Raw genomic sequence first — 20862 nt, 5'->3', positions numbered from 1 at the left:
AAACCTTTAGTATTCCTCTTCAAAAACAGACTGAATAACATGTTTGCTTACCTAAGGATAAAAAGGTGTTTGTTGTTCTTAAATTTTCTGGGTAGTCCTATTTGCCTTCACTATGTGGGGATTACAGGTTATTTCAATACAGCTGATTTACTTAAAAGCTTAAAAAACTAATTTAAAATTAAGTTACACTTGACCTGACAAGCAAAGAGCCCTTTTGACTCTATTGTTTGTCAATGTACTGCATCTGTGCACTGTGTGAACTCTGACATTGAAAAAGAAAACAAGGCAAATCCTTTCAAAGGAAAAAAATGTAAAAGGTAAAACCAGGACTATGTACAGTATATCCAGAGCAAATTTCACAGAAATCCGAGAATTACATTTCCAGATGCCTTGTGATGTTGCGAAAGGGAAATCTGACCTGATGGTGGCACCAGCATCATTCCTAGTCATACTCTGGGGATGAAACAAAAAAAAACCCTAACAAATTTCATGGTGATCTGGGCAGTAATTGTCAGGAAACTTTGCTCTGGACTGAAGTGTTGGAAAGACAGACCAGCTAACTGTGCCCTGCTGTTAGCTGGGCAAGAAAAACAAAAAAGTTTAACATAGTTTACAGTTTAAAGAGAAGAAAAGTGAAAGAGATGGGACAAAAACAGAACAGAGTGGTTACAGGATTATTTTTAAAGATAATGCACACGGAGAGTGAATTGCTAAACCCCCTGTCACACATGCACTGCAAACCTGAAATTATCTAGACATTACCCGCAGGAGCAGTATGTGAGAACACAAATGCCTGAATCAGTTGGACGGGACATTAAACAGACTTTATCCTGCCAGCTCCTCAGTACAAAGTCTGCATAATGTCTGATTAAGTCCCTCTGTGAATAGAGCTGGTAATTGTTGAGGAATTAACAGCAAGGGAGTTGGTTTGTTGATGATGTTTTTACCATGGGGTTTGTGCAAACCTGGAAAAACAAACATCCCAGAGTGAGGAAGAAGGATCATTAACACAAACTGAAGAGATTCAGGAACATCTGCCCATAAGGACTGAAGCCGAAATTGTCAAATAAGTTAAAAGGAATGGCAGGAGACTTTTCTTTTCATGACCAAATTACGAACTGGCTACATTACTACAGTGTAATCCACGTCAGGTCCTGCCTCCTCCATGCTCTAACCAGGCACCACCCCTCAACTATATCAGAGTTTTTCCAGTGGGTGAGAAATCTCTGACACAGACAATCTCCTGTTATGTGCTACATGTGTGAAAGAGAAACCCCAGACAATGCCCACACCTGATTCTCCGGACGTTGTCTGTGGTTGATATAAAAAATTAAAAAAAAAACTTAAAGGCTAAATCATGGAGAGGAAATATGGAAAGTGGAAGAGGAAAAAAACAACCCAAGCCAGACAAGATCATTAGGATGAAAATACAGATACAACTGTATCAACCTTTTCTGAAAATGAACACAAAACACCATCCACTGCTCCAATTCACACGCTAAACCAGATTTGTGCAAATGAGAATTATGTTGACTGTGGGATTACATGCAGAGCTAAATAAATACAGAGAGGAAAGTAGGTTAGACGGGAGGTAACACACACAAGCAACACAGACTTAACTCCAGGGGGGAATTACATCTATGCAGGTTACAAGAATATTCTTTGTTTGGGAGAGTGGCTAAGAGACAGAGGAGGGCAGCACAGACAGGAAGCAGAGGAGAGGATGGAAAAGCGAACAATGCACTGAACAAAAAGAAAAAGAAACAGTGAAGGAAAGACATAGTGACACATCTACAATATCTCTGCCCTTTGATCAGAGGTGGCTGTTAACTTCAAACCCCTTATCTACAACAACGCAGATGCTCAAATGTCCTCAAACAATACATCCTTTCTCTCGGGCCACAGCTGAAACCGCTTACTGCCCTCTGTAGTACAATCACACACACACACACACACACACACAATAGTTTACTAGACTCTGAAACTCAAACCCAGAATCAGAGAGTTAGTAGACAGAACTGTTAAACAAAGACCAGATGGTTGCTCTCATTATGAGAGATGCAGACGTGTATTTCACAACACTGCCCAATCTGGACCGCACGTTTAGATAATGAAATAAGTTTACATCATGAGAACATTTTTCTCATTTGGCAACTTTGGTTTAGATTAACTGCAAATTTACTTGAACCACTCTCTTTCCCGCAAAACTAGTAAACGTTGGTACCTTGTCTGTAAATTGTTGCACTCGTGGTGGAAAGTTTGGGGAAAAAAGGATTGAATTCTGTGGCAGAATCTATGATATTTTTAGTCATTTATTTATTCTTCTTTGTCAAAGCCCGACGCCAACTTTACTCACAGTGCAACCCAAAAACCAACAGTTTAGTCGTGGCTAATGTTCATTAATAGGACTTTTTTTTTTTTTTTTTTTTTACAAATAAAGTAGTACTCCATTAGATTTGTAAACAGACTTTGATGTGTAAAATCAGTGGAGTTCCCCTTTAGAGACGCCAGTGATGGCCAAGTTGAATGGCACCCCTATCAACACTCAACGTCTGCCAAGAGCGTTTCTGTGCACCAATTTTGCCAACATCTGAGACTGCCAAGGAGAATATCGGTGCCCAACATACACTGATGATAAATCAGTGTATTGATTCACAGGAATCAAGTAGCAGTTACGGTATAAATTTATCTTAGATGATAGGTCTGCCATTATGTGGTTTGTTGTAATTCGTAAGACGTGGATGCCAAATGCAAAAAACGAAATGTTATGAATGCACATCATTTTGGTTCTTCTTGGTCCGCCATTTGTGTTTGTTAATACTCAGAGTAAATGCTAAATTCAGCGTAGCGGAGACTCTCAGATGGGAGCACTATGACAAATAAGCACTATGTTTATGCTTCACACTATTTCAAAGAACAAGACTATACTGTCCTAACGTGGTAAAACTGCATATAAATACCATTGTATTTATGATCTTCTTATTGTTTTAAAAGTCACACTCAATTTCTCAGTCCTTCCACTGATGACAGGGTATGTACATTAAGACTAAACAGAGAGGAAAACAAACTTGTCATCAAGTCATCCATCAGCCCCCCCCTTACCCTCTCTTCACTTCACTTCACTGTCAAAGATTAAAAAACCCATTAGTGGTCATTTCCCTCTGACTGCTGGCGTTACCTCTTATTTTACTGCTTTTCTTGTATTTCTCTCATAAACATCTTGTGCAGTTACAGGAATACTGTGAGGCCACCATGATTCTAGTAGCTGAATTGCGACAATCGAAAGTATATGCTGTGTTTTGCTAATTGCATCACAGGCTGCCACCAAGCAGCAACCACCAGGGCTGAAAAATGGAGCCAACCCGCAAGTGCTAAAAACTGCAGTTCCTCAAACGGCGACTTGAGGCTGGCTCCATATTGACAATTGTACAGGTTTTTAATTACTCATGTGATTACATTTTATCAAGGCTTAAATCGAATCATAATTAAGGGAGTGGCCGCTCTGAGTGACAGGCTGTCTGCAAGTAGTGTCCTCAGGCTCTGAGCCAGATCCACCCCTTGTTCCTCCACTGCTCCACCCTCTCATCCAAAGGTGTTCACATCTGGCTCCAGAAATCCAAGATTTTGACAGCCAAAATGCCAAACTTAAAACTTCAAAATGGCAGTCCACAAAAAATGGGGTACGTCATGGTGGCTATCCATTTATCTAAATAGTTTATGGCTGGCACAAAAAAAAAAAAGCCTACTACATGTACATGATCTTACAGCTAAAACTCTTTACATACAATTAATTACACAACTATCTTCATCAAATGTACTTATTTTAAAGCTGAAAGATTGATGCAGAACTCCAGCATGAGACATTTATAGATGCGAGAAAACCGCCAGTAAAAAATAACCCTCGTACAACACTTCCTCCTTACACAAATAGCCTTTCCTGCCCTATAAATAAACACTGCTGGACTTGGAAAGCAACCAGCCTCATTACGCTTGAGGGTTGTTCATAAAGTCAGTGGAGTAGGGCAAAAATATACTGTATCCCTTACTTCGGTCAGGATAGGGTTCATGCACAAGACGTTAGTGTACAAAGAGTCAGAGTAGAGTCAAACAAAAAATATACAAGTTACACAGTCTCATTTATCATTCTGTTGAACTCCAAGGACAAATTTTGGGGCAGAAATGTCTGAAACAAGAAACAGTGTTTATCTGGCGAGTCTACTTTAAAGCTGTAGCCATAAAACTGTCCGTCACTGACATCACTTAAATCATTAGGCAGAACTCAAAACACGTTTGTGAGCAATAACACCTCTCGGAAGTACACTGCAAATCAAGCGGTGCAATGCCAAAAGTCCTTCATGAGGCAAAGTTCTCAGAGTTGATTCAGGTGAACTGAGTCTAACCCTCCCTCCATCCATCTCCTCGCATGAATATTGTTCCAGTTGTTCGGCGCGGGCCAAACTAAACAACCAGTCTCAACCCGACTGCGGGCGGGGAGTCAGGCTGTCCTTCTCGTTCACATTTAGGGTTTCTCTCCTGCTCACTTTCTTCCCCATCATCTTCAGTCTCTCCTCCTTAATCCGATTCTTGCTCCTCATTATTCCTTCATCTTTGTCTTTCTTGTATTATTCTTTACAACTCCTCCCTCTTTCCACAACCTTTCATCTCAGCTCCACTTATCCACCTTATTTGCTTTTGTCTATCTCTCTGGTACCGCCATCATTATCAGTGATTAGTGATGTCTTGCACCATTACTTCATCTACATGTAATTCTGAACCATGTCAAAAGATAGCCTAGTGAGTCATGCTATACTGCATGTAGAGCCACACTTTAAACTCACACTGATAAGTATACTTTCACAAACTAATCCTCCTAAACAAAAATACACAAACATACACATAAAGCACCTTGCATCATGTCCTCACACTCACACCAGACAACAACCAAGCCCATACACAAACACCCACCCACACATAAATGAGCATGCAAACACATGCACAGACACAAGGATTACACCCACCTGCTTTTACCCTGCACGGTGCTTTATTTGCTGACGAGCAGGTTTTCTGGCCATACATCTGTAGTCCATGTACACAGGTGATAAGGAATAAAGAGATCCCATGGGCAGTTCCTGCTTTAATTGGATCCATGTTTAAACAGACTCTAAGCCATTTTCCTCGGCCTGTCCTTGGATTAATCTAAACTAGTTCAAGACTGTGTTTTTTTAACATTCATTTAGAGGCCCTTGGGGTCAAAAATACAGCTTTAGGATAATGACCACAGAGGCTAGTGCAATCAACAACTAACCGTGGCCAGCATTCCAGTATGTGGCCTAATCATCAGCGTACTGCATACAGGAAGCTACTGTAAGCAACACTAGGAAAATCAGTGAGATGTAGAGGAGACATGAATAACATTTGTGCTTATGCCTCATGTCAAGATTGACCTACTGAACAAGGACTGCTCTACTTCTGAATATGTCCCATGAAGCAGTTGAGTAGCTTAAGAGTCATGTATTTTTAACCAGTAATAATGTAATGTCACACTGTGCTGAGATGATTACAGGTTACTGCCAAAGGCTGAGTGCACCTGATGAGACCATAATAGTCTGTATAACATTATATTAGTTTAATTTTCCATTTTTTTGTAATTGAAAATAGATATTTGGGGGCGTTGGTAGCATAGTGGATAGTGCCAGCGCCCCATGTATCTTTAACCAAAAAAAAAGAAAATAGATATTTGAAAAGTCGGGCAGGTTTTTTTTTTCTGTTAAGGACTGTAACCAACTGTTATTACTGTCAATCAATTGTCTGGTCTAGAGAATATAACATTCAACACAATTTCTTAAGGCCCAAGACAATGTTTTCAAATATCTTATAGTCTCCGACCAGTGGTCCAAAACTCCAAGACATTCAGTTTATAATATTAAACAGAAAAGCACACCAAATTGCCACTTTCCAGAGGCTGAATCCAGTCAATATTTGTAATTTCTGCTTGAAAAATGACTAAAATTATTAATCAGTCATCAAACTAGTCTGTCAATCAACAATCAGTAAACTGACTAATCGTTTCAGCTCTACTTCTGTTCATGCCTTGGGTCGGGGGAACCTTGAGTATGGCTGCACCTAATGATTATTTTCACTACCATTTAATCTGCTGGCTATGTTTCTTATTTGTCATTTGGTTGTCAGAAAACAGTGAAAAATTTCTATCCTCGTTTTCAAATCATATCATCATATGTTCAGTTTTCTCAAAACAACAATCCAAAACCAGACAGAGAAAGCAACAAATCAATATATTGGACAAGGTGGGAGCTTGGTGCTTAAAAGGCTAAAACTATCAATTATCAAATATTATTACAGATTAATTTCATGTCGATTGACTCGCTGATTAATCCACTCATCATGTCAGCTCTAAATCCAAGCCACAGCATAACGTGTGTGACTGGCTGGTGGGTTGCTCATCCTGACAATCATGATTTAATCCAACTGGTAAATGCTGTGAACCCATGTCACCTTCTCTGCATTCACAACATATGTATTTTTACTTCAATGTTGACACTATGCTGGATGCAGACAGAATCTGGATACACTGTATATTTGAATATAACATTCAGTGTAAACAGGCCCAAACTGTAGTTATCCTTTGGACTGCTTCACTATCTCCTGCTGACAACTGACAAACACGCACATCCACCCTTCCTCCGCCTCCTCTGCCAGATTAATGCTGGGCCGTCCCTGAGGTTTTACTGTCACTACCAGCACTAATACCCTTTCACTACACCCAGCCAGAACAAACCATTCCATGCCAAACCGAGTCCGACTGGGCCAAATCAAACAGAGCCAAGTGGCTGTGCTTCAGTTAAAAGAAAGCTTCTCTAATTGAAGGGCTGCTGCATTATTGCAACTCTATAATGATTTTATATATTGTGACTGCAGTATGTTTCAACTCTCATGGAAAAAGTAGGGTGTAACATTTTTTCGTCAACGTACTAAGAGGTGCACATTTTTTAGAAATCTTCAGATGATCAGCATGTGACCGTCCTCGCTGTGCCGCTCCAGTTAACACAGCAGACACTTTTATAACTCCTGATAAGAGGGACGACATTCCTCCAGTATTTACAGGGCTAAATTCAGATTCTATACATTTTAATAAGTGCCAAAAATTACAGCAAACAGTAAATGTACAGTCTAGTCTGCAATGTCTTGTAGCTCAGATGAATTGGAGCCATGAAACAGCTGTGTGGAGTGAGAGGAGACAGTATAATCCACACATCAATTAGACTCAGAGAGACTGGCTGATAAGGGGAGGGTGTGTGTGTCTGCGCATATGCTGTAGGTACCAGTCTATGCACATGGATGGGAAAGTGTGTGTTAAAGCCTCGAGTAATCCTGCTTATAGTCTAGCAGCTGGGGGAGCAGGTTTAAGTAGTGTGACAGTATGAAGGGCTGGGTGAGGGTTTTATACTAGAACCACTGTCAACAATAGAGTACACACATAATAACCAGCACAGACTGTGTATGTGTGTAGTATGTGCATGCATGTGTGCTCACAACAGCACAGCCAGTGAGTAATGTGCTTGGGGGGATGGTAGTAAGGGGGTAAGGGTAAGATAACAGCGTAAGCAAATTAACTAATTTAGAGCAGCTATGCTCAAACAGCAGGGTTGGAGCCGTTAATGATGTCTCAAAGGTCGACGCACACCGCAAGATTTAATTAAGATTCCTCACACTAATTACGCATGACTGTTTTTCTAAAATTAAGGTTGTTTCAAGAAAAAAACTTGTGTTTGTAGATTGATTTTCTATGTTATAGAATGGGCTGCATTGTTTTAGTCTATGTACAGTATTACAGGGTACTATTTAGGGCCAGTTATCAAACTTCAACATGTTGTTCTCAACCAAATACCAAAAGCTTGAGCCAAGAGTTTGTTAGATCTGTGGTCTTAAGTTATTCTTTGATCAGACAGTTTGTGATCATAAGTTACATTCGGTAAAAATACCTTTTTTATATTTGCTGAAAGTGTCACTAACACAGCACTAAATAAAAAAATCATACTCCTCTGCCTACTCTATTGCCTTGTAGCACTTCTAATGGCCTTGTCATATGTGAACAAAAACAACCAATCAGGGCCAAGGAGTCTCTAACGCAGCTGTCAATCATGTCAATCACGGCCGTGATCTGTGGTCAAACTGTCAAACCAGGCAGCACTGATTAAATATGAATCAACATTTTCTTACTGCATTGCCTATAACTTACCTTAATTTTTGTAAGAAGCATATCATAATGTACTGTTTAGATGTAAAATGAGAAATTTGCTCCGACTGGTGGGCAGTGCTTAACGCGTTTCTCGACTGTTTCACACATGGCGGCTGAGTCACAAACTTTCTAATTTTACAGCTAAACAGTACACTAAAATGTTCTTCTGAAAACAAGAAATAGGCAATGCAGTTACAAAATCTCAATTCATGTCTGATCAGTGCTGCCTAGTTTGACAGTTTGACCGCAGTTCACCAGTAGTGACTGATAGCTGCGTTAGAAAGTCCTCGGATCTGATCGGTTGTTTTCTATGCGTCGCAGCTGATTCAAGCCAATGCTTTCAGAAGGTAGGAAGAGGAGGAAGGACGTGATTTTTTTCCACAGGCTCATGTACTTTTTTTCAGACCGTAGTGACAGTTTCAGCAAATATGACAAAAAGTTATTTTCAGAAAAGTTACCAACTGTATTTTCAAAATCAAAATTTTGTCAGCTTTAGACCAGTAATGTTCTTGTACACCTGATTATTTGAGAAGTTTATATTTCACAAAGTACAGTAAAGTAAACATTTTGGCTTTAGTACTGAAACTCAGACATGCTATTTGCAATAGTATTGAAAAGTTTCAAGCAATACCCAGTAGGGCTTGGGCGGTATCAAGGTATTATGGTATGCCAGATTATTTAGAAAGGTATGATTTTCAATATCTTAAAAAAGGCTACTAAACTAATACAGAAATGCTGTATTGAAGAGATGTATTGTACTGTAGTACACAGAATGAGCCACCAGAGGTCAGTATCTACTGGTGGAACAAGCAGTTGAGCTAAGAAAGATGGTGACTGTGAGTAGTGGGGATAACGTTACAGGACTAGTAAAAGCAAAAAATGCCTCTGCCCCTGTCTGGGAGTATTGCCACATACAACTTTATTTTTATTTGAGATGACTTATTCCAACTTCAAAAGCAGTTTTTTAGCCACATGATTTTATCCAACACATCATCACATCATTTAGCCCACTGATGTGTCAGTATCTGCCGTGGCAACTAGTGTCTTTGGGCCCTCCAGCAGGAAGGACATACATTTCTATCTGGTAGGGTAATTGCTTGGAAACACAGCATTGTAGCTTTGACAGTGACACACATGCTACAATGACTTCAATCAACAGTAGCTCAGCTTTTACTTTTTTTTTTTTTTTTTTTTAAACAGAAAAACAATCTTATACCGTATACCCTAGTGAAATGTTTAAAAAAATATTTATGGCTCAAGCCTAACATTCAGCCCTAGTAATACTCAACCAAGCTAGATCTTCTTGTATTCTGATGTAACATTAAATATATAAGAGTTACACTTAACACAACAAAGATGAACATTCTTACTGACATTATCACAAAAGGTCACAACAAAACCATCTCTGACAGCTGATTGTTCAGACATGGCTGGAGCAAAATGCCTTTAAGTCTCCATGTGGCTGATCGCCAGCCCTATTCCCAGAAACCAGATTACAGCGTCTGCTTGTCTTGAACACTGCTCACACACACACACACACACACACACACACACACACACACACACACACACACACACACACACACACACACAGAACCTCCCTCATTATACTGAATGTTTGGCCAAAATAGGCTTAGCTGAGATGATCCACAAACGAATCAATGATATATTCAAGGGACACACTCAGGCAGACACAGACAAACAGAGACAACACTCAAATGTAGACACCAAGTCTGGTAGACAGACATTCAAACATTTCAGAACACCCACATACATGGAGACATACACACACACACACACACACACACACACACACACACACACACACACACACACACACACATACACACACACTTGAAAGAATTCCTCTGATTCACTTTGACCTTGCATAACTACACACCTGCTGATAAAGCAACACTGGTGTGACTCCCTGTTAGGTACTGGCATGCACAGAATTTTGATGGACAAGTTGAATGTGGAAAAAAAAAACCAGGAACCAACACAGCTATGATGGTCCCAGTGCAGAAAAAAACATTTATTACCTCCACAGTACAGTCTGTGAGAAAAATCACACATTCAGTTCTCTAGTAATCTTTTTTGTGCAGCAATAAAGCTGTTTCATATCAAGGTTAGAAATGCATGAGCACCTTAAGCGTAGGCGCAGTTTTCACACTACTTAGCCTTACAGTGCAATCACAGGGCAGTATTTGAGAAAGCTGATCTACTTAACCTGGTGACACATTCTGCTGAGTCTGCTGTCTGTACAGTTTTAAGCTAGTTTGCATGGTATTTCTGAAGCCGGACATGGTTTCACATGACAATAAAATATGCAGGAAGATTGAAAAATAATTACAAGCATACCTCAAGTGTGGTAAGAAAAATCTGTTTATGCCATATCTAAAAAAAGATGATGCATTTTAAGCTTCTCAAAGAGCAACAAATGTAAGGAAGTTAAAGTTATTCATGCACTATTTTAAATACCAGTTTCATTTCAATGCATATCAAAGACAGTCTGACAATGAAGTTTGCACTCTGCAGCCCACTGCCTCAATTATCCCAGTACAAAAACTACCCCCACCAGGACAGTATAATGGGTGCTTTTTCTCTGTATGAGTGTGTGTATAGTCTTAGAAATCCACACTGATAATCTTCACACAACCTGACCTGCACGTACTCCTGTCGCTAATAATCGCCTTTCGTTCTGTGGCTTACACAAGCTGGTACAGCAGCCTAATCAATAATACAGCACCTTATGACATAAAGTGTAGCGCTGGGCAAGGTGATAAATTTAACTTACCTTCAATATTCTCTAAGTACCTATAAAGTTAGATTTTTACACAGCATACCATTATGTCACATACATAAACTTTCCACTTTTATCCTGGAGGAAATTGGTTTGCAGCCAGGCATTTAACTTGGTCATAAGGCACAAAAGCTTACTCACATACAACAATAAAGAAGATATATAACAGTAACCTATCAAACAGTCATAAATATTAACATATAGATGGAACAAATAGAACCAAAGTGAGACTGACAGACCAAACTCCCACCATCTGAATTCTTGAAAAATGAGGGATTAAAGGTCCAGTGTGTAGGATTTAGAGGCATCTCTTGGCAGAAATGGTATATAATATTCAAAGCTATGTTTTCATTAGTTTACAATCACCTGAAACTACCTTAGAATGAGCCATTTACATCCACATATGGGGTGGGACCTTTTCCAAGGTGTCCGCCATAGTGTTCTACAGTAGCCCGGATCGGACAAAGCAAACACCGGCTCTAGATACATACCACTGGCGTTTTCGTGTTGATCACTGTTTTTCTCCTACATACTTGGCAGATGGGAGAAGTTTCAGGTATGCAACCACAACGGCAGATGCCACTAAACCATACACACTATACCTTTAAGCCCCATATGTGAGGGAAAGTGCAAAGTGTGAAGTGGATTTTAAACTTTATATTCAAATGCGAGGTGTGAATTTAAATGGTAGGTATGGTTGATAAATAATACAGTCTATTTTATGCATGTATTTTAATTATATCGTGGTGTTTCAAAACTAGAATAACCGCCTCGCTGTTGTATGCCTCCGTCAACTAGTCAAGCTGCAGTTTACTTGTACATGGGAAAAGTTTTTTTTTTTTTATATACTTTATTAATCCCCGAGGGGAAATTCAATAAAGAGAAGAGAAAGCTCTTTCTGGCAAAAAATGTATACATTTTAACCCAAACCACAATTTTTTTTGCTGACTTTAACAAAGAAATTCTTTTATGGCAGAAAGCCCTCTAAGCAAACTTCTCTGAAACAGCAATTTACACAGACATCTGTCCAGACTCATATATGGTAATATAGTGAAGACTTTGAAGGAATTGAATAAAAAGTTAGAAGCCTAAGTGCATTTTTTGGGCAAACGTGGATGATTCACACACACCTTCAACCCTGGCAGCACAGAAGATCTATACAATCACCAAAGTTTCAAGGTAAGCACCCAGGATTAGCGTCTACAGTTCAGTATTTGACCAAATGTCTCCCCTTCTGTGAGTTATGGCGTTAAATAATGGCCAGAAAACATCAAGTTGACCTTTGTCCTTTTGGAATTAAGTGTCACCTATTTATCCTATTCGACAGTTGGACGGAATTTTGTCATTATAAGCATATGAATTCATGAGTTCTGGCCAAAAACATGTTATGTGAGGTCATTAGTGACCTTGACCTTTGACCGCAAAAATCCTATCAGTTCATCCTTGAGTACAAGTGGATGTTAATGCCAAGAGTTCCTGAGATAAGACATTTACCAGAATGGTACAGACAGATGGATGAACAAGCTGAAAACACAGCACCTCTGGCTACAGCTGTTGCAGGCGCAGAGGCATAAAAATCTATTGAAACTGTGAACCATCCATGAATTTGAATTATCCACAATCAAGGTTTATCATCAGGTCATATCATGCAGCTTAACATTTAGCCCTTATGCTGCCTGTATCACACTACAGTGATAACACATCTTATTCTCTCCTTTAGTCCCGCTTTCAATCTTTCTACCTTATTTAGGCCTCATGTTGGAGAGGTGTGTGAGTAAAGGTTTGGCTGCCTGATGCACTCACGTCTCCGGGCTGGGGGTAGATCCCCAAAGTGGAGCAGTTAGTACAGATTTGACACTGAAACACAGATTCCATTACACACAATCTGGAAATGTCTTTACTTCATAGTAAAGCTATTTATGAAGGCATTATGTTTCTGTTATTTTGTTGGAAAAAAAAAAGATGAGGGTCTGGTTTTGGATTTTGGGGGGAACATTCCTGAGAAATCTGTCACTGACACACACGGCCCAAAATAGCACCAAGGAGATATTTTCTTTCTATTACGGGTGTTCAGGGTTTCTATAAAAAGCAAAGGAATGACTATTGGCTCTGAGGATAAACATGCTGGCTTGTGAAACATTTCTCTGCATATCTTAACCATGACCATTAATTTTAATCACCAATGCACTACAGTGCTGGCACTGCTTTACCCAGAATCCCTTTGCATAAAAAATAAATGTACTGAAAGTTGCTTGTTTTTTTAAGTATATCAATGGATTTTTTTTAAGTAAAAGACACAAACACAAAACTGCTCCAGAGAAAAAGAGTCCAAACTTAGAATATAGTTGGTTAGATGTGCTTTAAGAGAGAAATAAACATGCTTTTGTAGTCAGATCAGTTATTAAATAATGTAATTGTCTTCGGCAAAATAATAATGCCTCATTACTGACACTTTATTATATAATATGTGTGCAGGTGGCGTGCAAGGAAACTGGTGCATCAATCAAAAGTGTTTGTGTACCAACAGTTCACTTGTTTCCAGTATCATATCCATGCACAGGTACAAAAACAGAGATGCATTACAATTAAAGACAGAAAAACCTAAAAATCATTAGCCATCAAAGCCATCAAAGTGCAACAATGTGGGTGGGTGTGAGGTCTGCAAAGGCATGCATGACTGCAAATGGCTTCAGTCGTGTTTCTAAGCAACATTCACATCCACTGCTCTTCCCTTTCTTCTCTCATGCCGCCTACGACTGGCTATTTCAGTGAGGACAAGCATTCCACTCCAAAAGCATCCATCTCAAACAGTGAACAACTCTTACTGTAACGATACGGGTTTTGACTGGAAAACACCCAGTAAAGGTGAGACAGCCACTATCTGTTTTACACACTACGGAGGAACTACTGTGACCTTGCTCCCCAATGCTGGACTCAAAATTTGCGAGAACAATGGACACTATTGTACTCCCCCACATAGCTGACTGAATTTGCAATAATTTACAAATATTAGGCATGTAAAATTGCAGGCTGTTAAAGATTTAAATCAGACCCTCAGGTTAAACTGTTGTTTTTCCCCATTTTCTGTTTACATATATTTGTATCTGTGCTCCTTTTATAGACGTTTAACTCAACAGAGATCTTGCTCTCCACAAATCCATGCGCTAGTCATGCCATGTAGTGTACTGTGTCTATAAATGAGTAAAAGCAGGGATGTACTCCACCTAATTCCTCCTCTGTAGGACAGTCTGTCTCTCACCAGAACATGCCATTTAACCAGAGCTCACCTTCCTGCCCTGCCACACACTCCTAATCTCATGGAAACTCTACATAAACTATGTATCTCATTTGGTAGGCATTCTTTTCTCCAGTCGCCAACTTCTGACAACTACTTCTGACACTCCCTCCATCCCCTAAAACTTATCCTATTCATCCAGCAACCCTCCAGCTTTTTCCTGTCTGGCGTTTGGCTGTGTCATTACGGTCACCGTGACAACAGATGAGTCAGACGCTGTGGAGACGCCTCACTTCCTGTGAATGTATCTCAGACTGTGACCGAATGAATGACTGAACCAGCACGTAGAAATTACTCCCTAAAGACTGATTCATAGTCAGCGGGATCAAATCCTTATCTGGAGCAGTGCAGAGTATCTGTGGATGTTTGTGGTGTTTGTAGGATTATTCAAAAAAAACTTGCATCACATTCACAGACTCCTCTCACAGTGACTCAACATGTCTGTTTAATAGCCTGCGTCGTATCGCTAACTCCATAAATCATGGTTTCTCAAGCTCATGACCCTGTTTTTAGGTCCTTAGAGTCTCATGACACCTACAATTACAGCTGACAAGTCGTCATGTGAAATTGAGCATGGCATACTTTTTCTGTTTATAAGAGCCTGGAGGAAGCTCTAAATGGATTACCCAGACATGATTAAAATCTATTTAGTTATTTTTCTAGTCTTATTTATTTTTTCTGAAATAGCAAAATATCAACAAGCAGCGGGCTGCTAGGGACCCCAGGACTGAGAAACTCCACCATTAATCATCCGCAACTGCTCAAGCCATGCATACACAGACGCTGACTCAGCCATGCAGACATACACATGTGCACACATGGTTGTATGTACACAAGCTTCACACAGCCATGAACACATGCTACAGTACTTACATCGGTTTTCCTAAACTTCGCTTTGAGGCTCTTCATGTTCAGTCTGGTCCATGCAGTCACTCACTCAATCACTCAGTCAAGGCTGTGAAGGAAAAAAGGCGCAGATGTTTAAACTCAGCCTCGGTGATGTTTGCCTCCATTTCAAATGTGATTTAGTGTTTCTATAAGACAAACTTCCTGATTGGTGACACTTTATCCACCCAGGTTGCAGTCAGTATGAGACTGTGCTGTGCAGAAGCAGCAATTTATGGTAAGAACAATCCACAGCCTTAATTAATTTTCCTTATAAAGACTAAAATACGCCGTTTATGAAAGCCTCACCAGCAGCACGACTTCTAGTACTACAGTAGGCAACAAAAACAATGAGTAATGATGATAATGAGTTTGATCACAGCACTCTGTACTCCAGCTGTAACAAACCCAAAGCACTTGTACATTCAACGAATCCTCTCAATTCAATGGGTACTTTGAGGAACAGACTTTACCACATGCAATTCTAATTTAAACCTGTTGCTGGAAATAGTATCTAGCTTTGTATTGTTTCCTGTAAGGATGTTTTAAATCACCGCAGAGCCCTTGGGGGATGTCTGGTGACGGCATTTTTGTGCCTTAACCACCTCTGGCGATTTCCAGTTTTTCGTGCCTGAAATGACCGTCAGTGATTTACTCCCAAAGTATCACCGGGAGCATTCCAGTGAAATTAGTCTGACTTTATTATCATTATACCCAGGTTTGCCTGTGTCTGCTTGTGTTTCAACACAGAGAACCACGTAAGCTATTTGAGCCTCTTTGCAATGAAGGGATAATATTTAAAATGTAAGCGCTCATAAGGATTTGAAGACACAATGCACAAGTTAGAAGGAGTCATTTTAAGTTTAAAGAGTCTTTACGTGGGTGGATACTGATGTATTAGAGGTGTACTGTAGGTGGGTGCATCAAGGACAGCCATGTCTGGGCTCCTCTGGCAGCATGTAAGCCAACAAGATTAACATACATTTGCCTGACACATTCATTTGGCAGTTTTTCTGTAAGATATCAGCAGCCCATGAATGGCAACAATTAATAAGTGGTAGTGGATTGTGAACACAGAGTTATCGAAGCTAATTTTTTAAAAATGAGCAGAGCAATCAAGCACAGCTGTGGTCTCACTGTTGGGCAGCAAACTTAACCACTGAGCCCATTGTCAAAGTTTCTATAGGAGCACGGATTAAATCACCTGCTACCAACAATCAGTTCAGACCACATTTTATAAAGTAGCTATCTGGGTATTTGCAAACTGCCCCTTAAACAGTGGAAGTTATGAATGAATACATGCACAAACAAGGTCCTAAATGGATATCTAAAAATGTGAGCACACATAAAGTAATTTTAAGTTGAAAGACTCTTTAGGTGGGTGGATACTGATGTATTAGAGGGGTGTGCTGTAGGTGGGTGCATCCATAAGGCAATTTTTCTGTAATATATCAGCAGCTTATCAATGGCAAATGTGTTGAAAACGACAATAAGTGGTAATGTATTGTGAACACCTCTAAAGGTATTGGACGCCAATTTGAAAGTGAGCAATCAAACACAGCTGTGGTCCCACTGTTGGGCAGCAAACTTAACCACTGAACCCATTGTCAAAGTTTCTATTGTAGCACGAATTGCGGCCAACAAGCAGTTGAGTTCACATTTTAGAAAGTAGCTACCTGAGTATTTGGACACTGCCCCTCAAACAATGGAAGTTGAATACATGCTCAAACACGGCTGCAGCTCGTTTAGCACAAAGTAGGCTATCAAACGCGCGCGCCGTGCATCATAATACACAAACAGTCAGCCTGGACTCTTTGTAACAGGAGCTGAACGCGTTTAACTCAACACTGACACTTACAAATACCTAGTTGTGAGGCTTTTGTGACAATTACCACCCATTATTTCAGCCGACAACAGCTAACATGATATGAAATTACCGGACGCACTTACCCGGTTCTGTGCTGGAGTCGCAGGAGAGGGCTGGACACATAAAAGAAACTGACACACAACCGCTTTTTGAGCCAAAAACGGACGAGCTACGGAGCCGGTGAGGAAACAGCGAGCCGTGGTTGAGCTAAGTCGAGCAGGAGGATGCATAAACGAGGGGGGAAACAGTGCGCCCCGACACACTGGCCCGCATACATTAAAAGTTGTTCACGGACTCTTTGCCTGTGTGTCTCTCTGCTCGGGACTCTCCACTCAACTGCTGTTGCCCGGTTTAGGAAAGTGACGTCACTCCCCCTGTGCTCTCGTGACCGCGGCGAGCGAGCCCTCTTCTGTTCTCTATTGTGCCCCATTCATGTTCTAGTTAGAGGGGTGTTTTCCACAAAACCACACTCACACAGCCACAGCAGAATAAATTATAATATAATAAACACAGTATATATGTTCAGGATTTTTGACTGGACCCCCTGAACTCCCATGACCCCCCAAAAACGACCAACTGTCATGTTTTCATACAACAAACTTATGTGTAAATGGAGCTGCACTATAACTACACAATGTATTTTATATTAAGACTAATGATGTGTATTTGCTTAAACAGGTATCCCAGCATATTATGCACCTCCAAAACAAGTACTTACAAGAGACAAGCTTTAATAAGTGTAATCAAAAGTAATGAAACAGGTTCCAGGATATTTTAACTTCCACTCCCAGTGATTCAACCTCCAAAAATTTGCATCATACATTTCCCATAATGCATCTCAGACTTCATAAAGACTCAGTACAGCTGTTTTCAGAGGCTGCAGTAGCCCACTCATAATGTGTAAACCAGCTTGTCTTGTGTGAAATCAGTGTTTATCATCTCCATGAGAGATTGAGACACTCTGCCAGTCAAACAAGTCATGTTGATGATACGGGCCTGTGTCGCAACACCTCTGCAATGAAACTTACTAAAGCAGGTAAGAACGTGTCTGAGGTGTAAGCTTGTCATGTTGATGCTATTTGGTAAGATGAGATAATGCAAGTTGAGCTACCTGGCTTTGTTTGTGTGTCTGTCAAAATAAACCAAAACTATTAATGTAAATGTTCCAATGTTATGATTTACAGCCAGTGTCTGTTCCAGTACATACCATTACCATACACTCCGTGGTGCTTTACCCACATTGTTTTGGCATATCTGGACATATTTTCTGAATGAATATGAGCAGTGTCTTTGAAATTATGCAATTGTGAAATCTAAACAATAAGAGAAAAAAATGGGATCATGTGACAAAGAGACAGAGATGCATGCTCATAGCTTACTCTGCTTAGCCAAGGTGTGGCCCCTATTATATGAAATTTTGACTCAACACCTATTATGACTCCAGTTTATAGGGCCAACAAAGAATGTAGGCAGTGGCATGAAGTCTCAGTAAATGTCAAGACAGTGACACCTAGTGGAGAAACTACTTACTACATTGTTGTTCTGTATTATGAATAGTGTATTTAAGAGTACATAGTTGGCAAGTGTCTTAATAAAAGTAGCTGAAATGTGGCCTATTCCCACATGTGAGAAAATATCTGACCCATATCAGCAACTTGACTTTTCACCCATGATAATACAAGTGACAGAACAAAACATAAAATTTTAGGTGTGTGGTTTCTATGTTATTAGGAACCTTTAGTAAAACTGATGGGTCTGCATTTTCTTCTAGATCCTGATCCTGTCTGCACCCTTCAGGTAAGGATACATGTAACACTGGAATTACCTGTATGATACAGTGGGTAACAAGAAATTACTACTTTTTTACTACTACTATTATTAATACTATTTGATATTTATTTTGAACGTGTAAAAAAAAAGACATGCACATACAAAAAGCAGACAGACAGAAAGAAAGCAGTATTTGCAAATAATGAAAAGCAGTTGTCAGTGTATAGTTACTTTGATTTACACACTTGAAAAAGAGTGGGAGGAAGTATGACCTTATTAAATCACACCCCTCTACAAGCCATTGAGTGAAGTGAAACAGACAGCTTCCTTATGTAGATAAACTTATACCTAAGACTTTTCTAAATATAACATTGTTATTAACATGTAACGTTGTCACACAAAAATAACCCATGTATATGTATATAATAGTAATCACCAAATATATATCTTACAAAAACCTGTTTTAGTATATAATATAAACTACCAGTTATCCATGACCTACAAAGATAAACCAGTCCAAATGTGTGATATTTGTGTATATATATATAGAGAGAGATATATATAGATAGATAGATAGATATTATTTGTATGTATGTATATATATATATATATAATACCAACTGTATTTTAGTAGGTCAAGAAATGATTCAAGGCAGTTAAGTTCCTTGTTCAAGAAAATATGATTTATTGTTGGTACAGAGAGGTTGAACAAAACTGGGAAAAACAAGGATACATTTATGTCAAGAAAAAAGCAGGCCCACTTGTTATTGAATTTATCTGTTACAGGTTAAAAAATAGTTCTGACCCAGTATTAACCTCTGTTTGTGGTCATTTCTAAACACTGTTGTGTGTCCCTACACAAGACATAAACAAGCCAGATAATAATTCAGGACCCAACTGGAAGGCCTTTCAGTGTATACTCTTTACTTTACCACAAACCAGCTGTCACAAAATGAATAGGCCTATATCTTTAGTGCCACCCTCATACAATCTGCTGGGTGTACTCATGATTCCCAGGAAATGAACCCTCTTAATTTAGTGATGTCTTGTGTGTACAGCTGGTCAAATGTCACAAGCCCCAAATGTCATATTTTAATGTGTTGGGCAGATTGACCAGATAATATATGCTTAATTTGTTTAAGTAGACAAAAAAAAGCACAAAAATATATTGTGTTTAATCTACTTAAGAAATTTAAGGCAACATTCTGCATCAGATAATTATGTAGATCAAGCAAGGTTAGTCTTTGTATAAACTGCTTAATTTTTTGTATGAAAAAAAAATTGATTTTATTTGCCAAAATGAGTTGACTTTACTTGGAAAATTATTTGTTATGTACAAAATCATTAAGTAATTTTCACAAAGACCAGTCTGGGTTGATCTACATAATAACCTGAAGCAAAAAGTTACCTTACTTTTTTTAAGTAGTTCAAGCCCAGTGTTTTTTATCAGTGTATTGATGGTTACCATATCCATCCTTGAATCTACACCTCGCAATCTGGTCTTTTAAAATGTATGTAAAGACAGAAACAATGATGCAATGGAATCTCGTGGTTTTGTTTACACTCAGATAACACTCAGACACCAAGCTTTACCCTGAGTTTCAGCATGGTTATGCTAACATTCCAGCTGTTGGACTGTATGAAAGCTCAGATTTGATGTAATTTTATTGAAATACATCTTTTACCTGATTCTTAATGTCCAGTGTTTGTTGCCTCACATTAAATAACTCAACAGACTTCCCAATAACACTGTTGTAGAAATGGATTCGTGTAAAACCTGCAAGTATTTTACGTATTTTTGTGTGTGTTTAACTTCTGTTCGTCTTTTGCTTTTGCTTTAGTTTCTGTGCTCCCCACCTGTGGCATAAGCTCCCTTAATATAGGCCTACCTGAGCTCTGCTAAAACTTTTTAAAAATCCGGGCTTAAAAAATTTTGTTTATTGCGGCTTTGTCTTTAAACTGCATCTATGTATTTGCTTCCATTT

The 20862-nt window shown here is 39.3% G+C and overlaps 1 protein-coding gene across 2 annotated transcripts in view; it reads right to left on the bottom strand.

Annotated features, from left to right (window-relative positions):
• Positions 1-17463, bottom strand: part of rai14 (retinoic acid induced 14) — a 49872-nt gene extending 32409 nt beyond the window's left edge. For both annotated transcript variants that reach the window (XM_033646760.2, XM_033646761.2), the window contains exons 1-2: positions 17191-17463; positions 15229-15310 (exon numbers count right to left, since the gene is read on the bottom strand). In XM_033646760.2, the coding sequence (XP_033502651.1) occupies positions 15229-15264 (36 nt within the window). In that variant the 5' untranslated portion in view covers positions 15265-15310; positions 17191-17463. The remainder of the gene's footprint in view (positions 1-15228; positions 15311-17190) is intronic.
• Between the last annotated feature and the right edge of the window lie 3399 nt (positions 17464-20862).

Source organism: Epinephelus lanceolatus, chromosome 19 (genome assembly GCF_041903045.1).
Source record: "Epinephelus lanceolatus isolate andai-2023 chromosome 19, ASM4190304v1, whole genome shotgun sequence".
NCBI lineage: Eukaryota > Metazoa > Chordata > Actinopteri > Perciformes > Serranidae > Epinephelus > Epinephelus lanceolatus.
The sequence above is the reverse complement of the archived record's forward strand: the minus strand, read 5'-3'. Positions and strand labels throughout refer to the sequence as shown.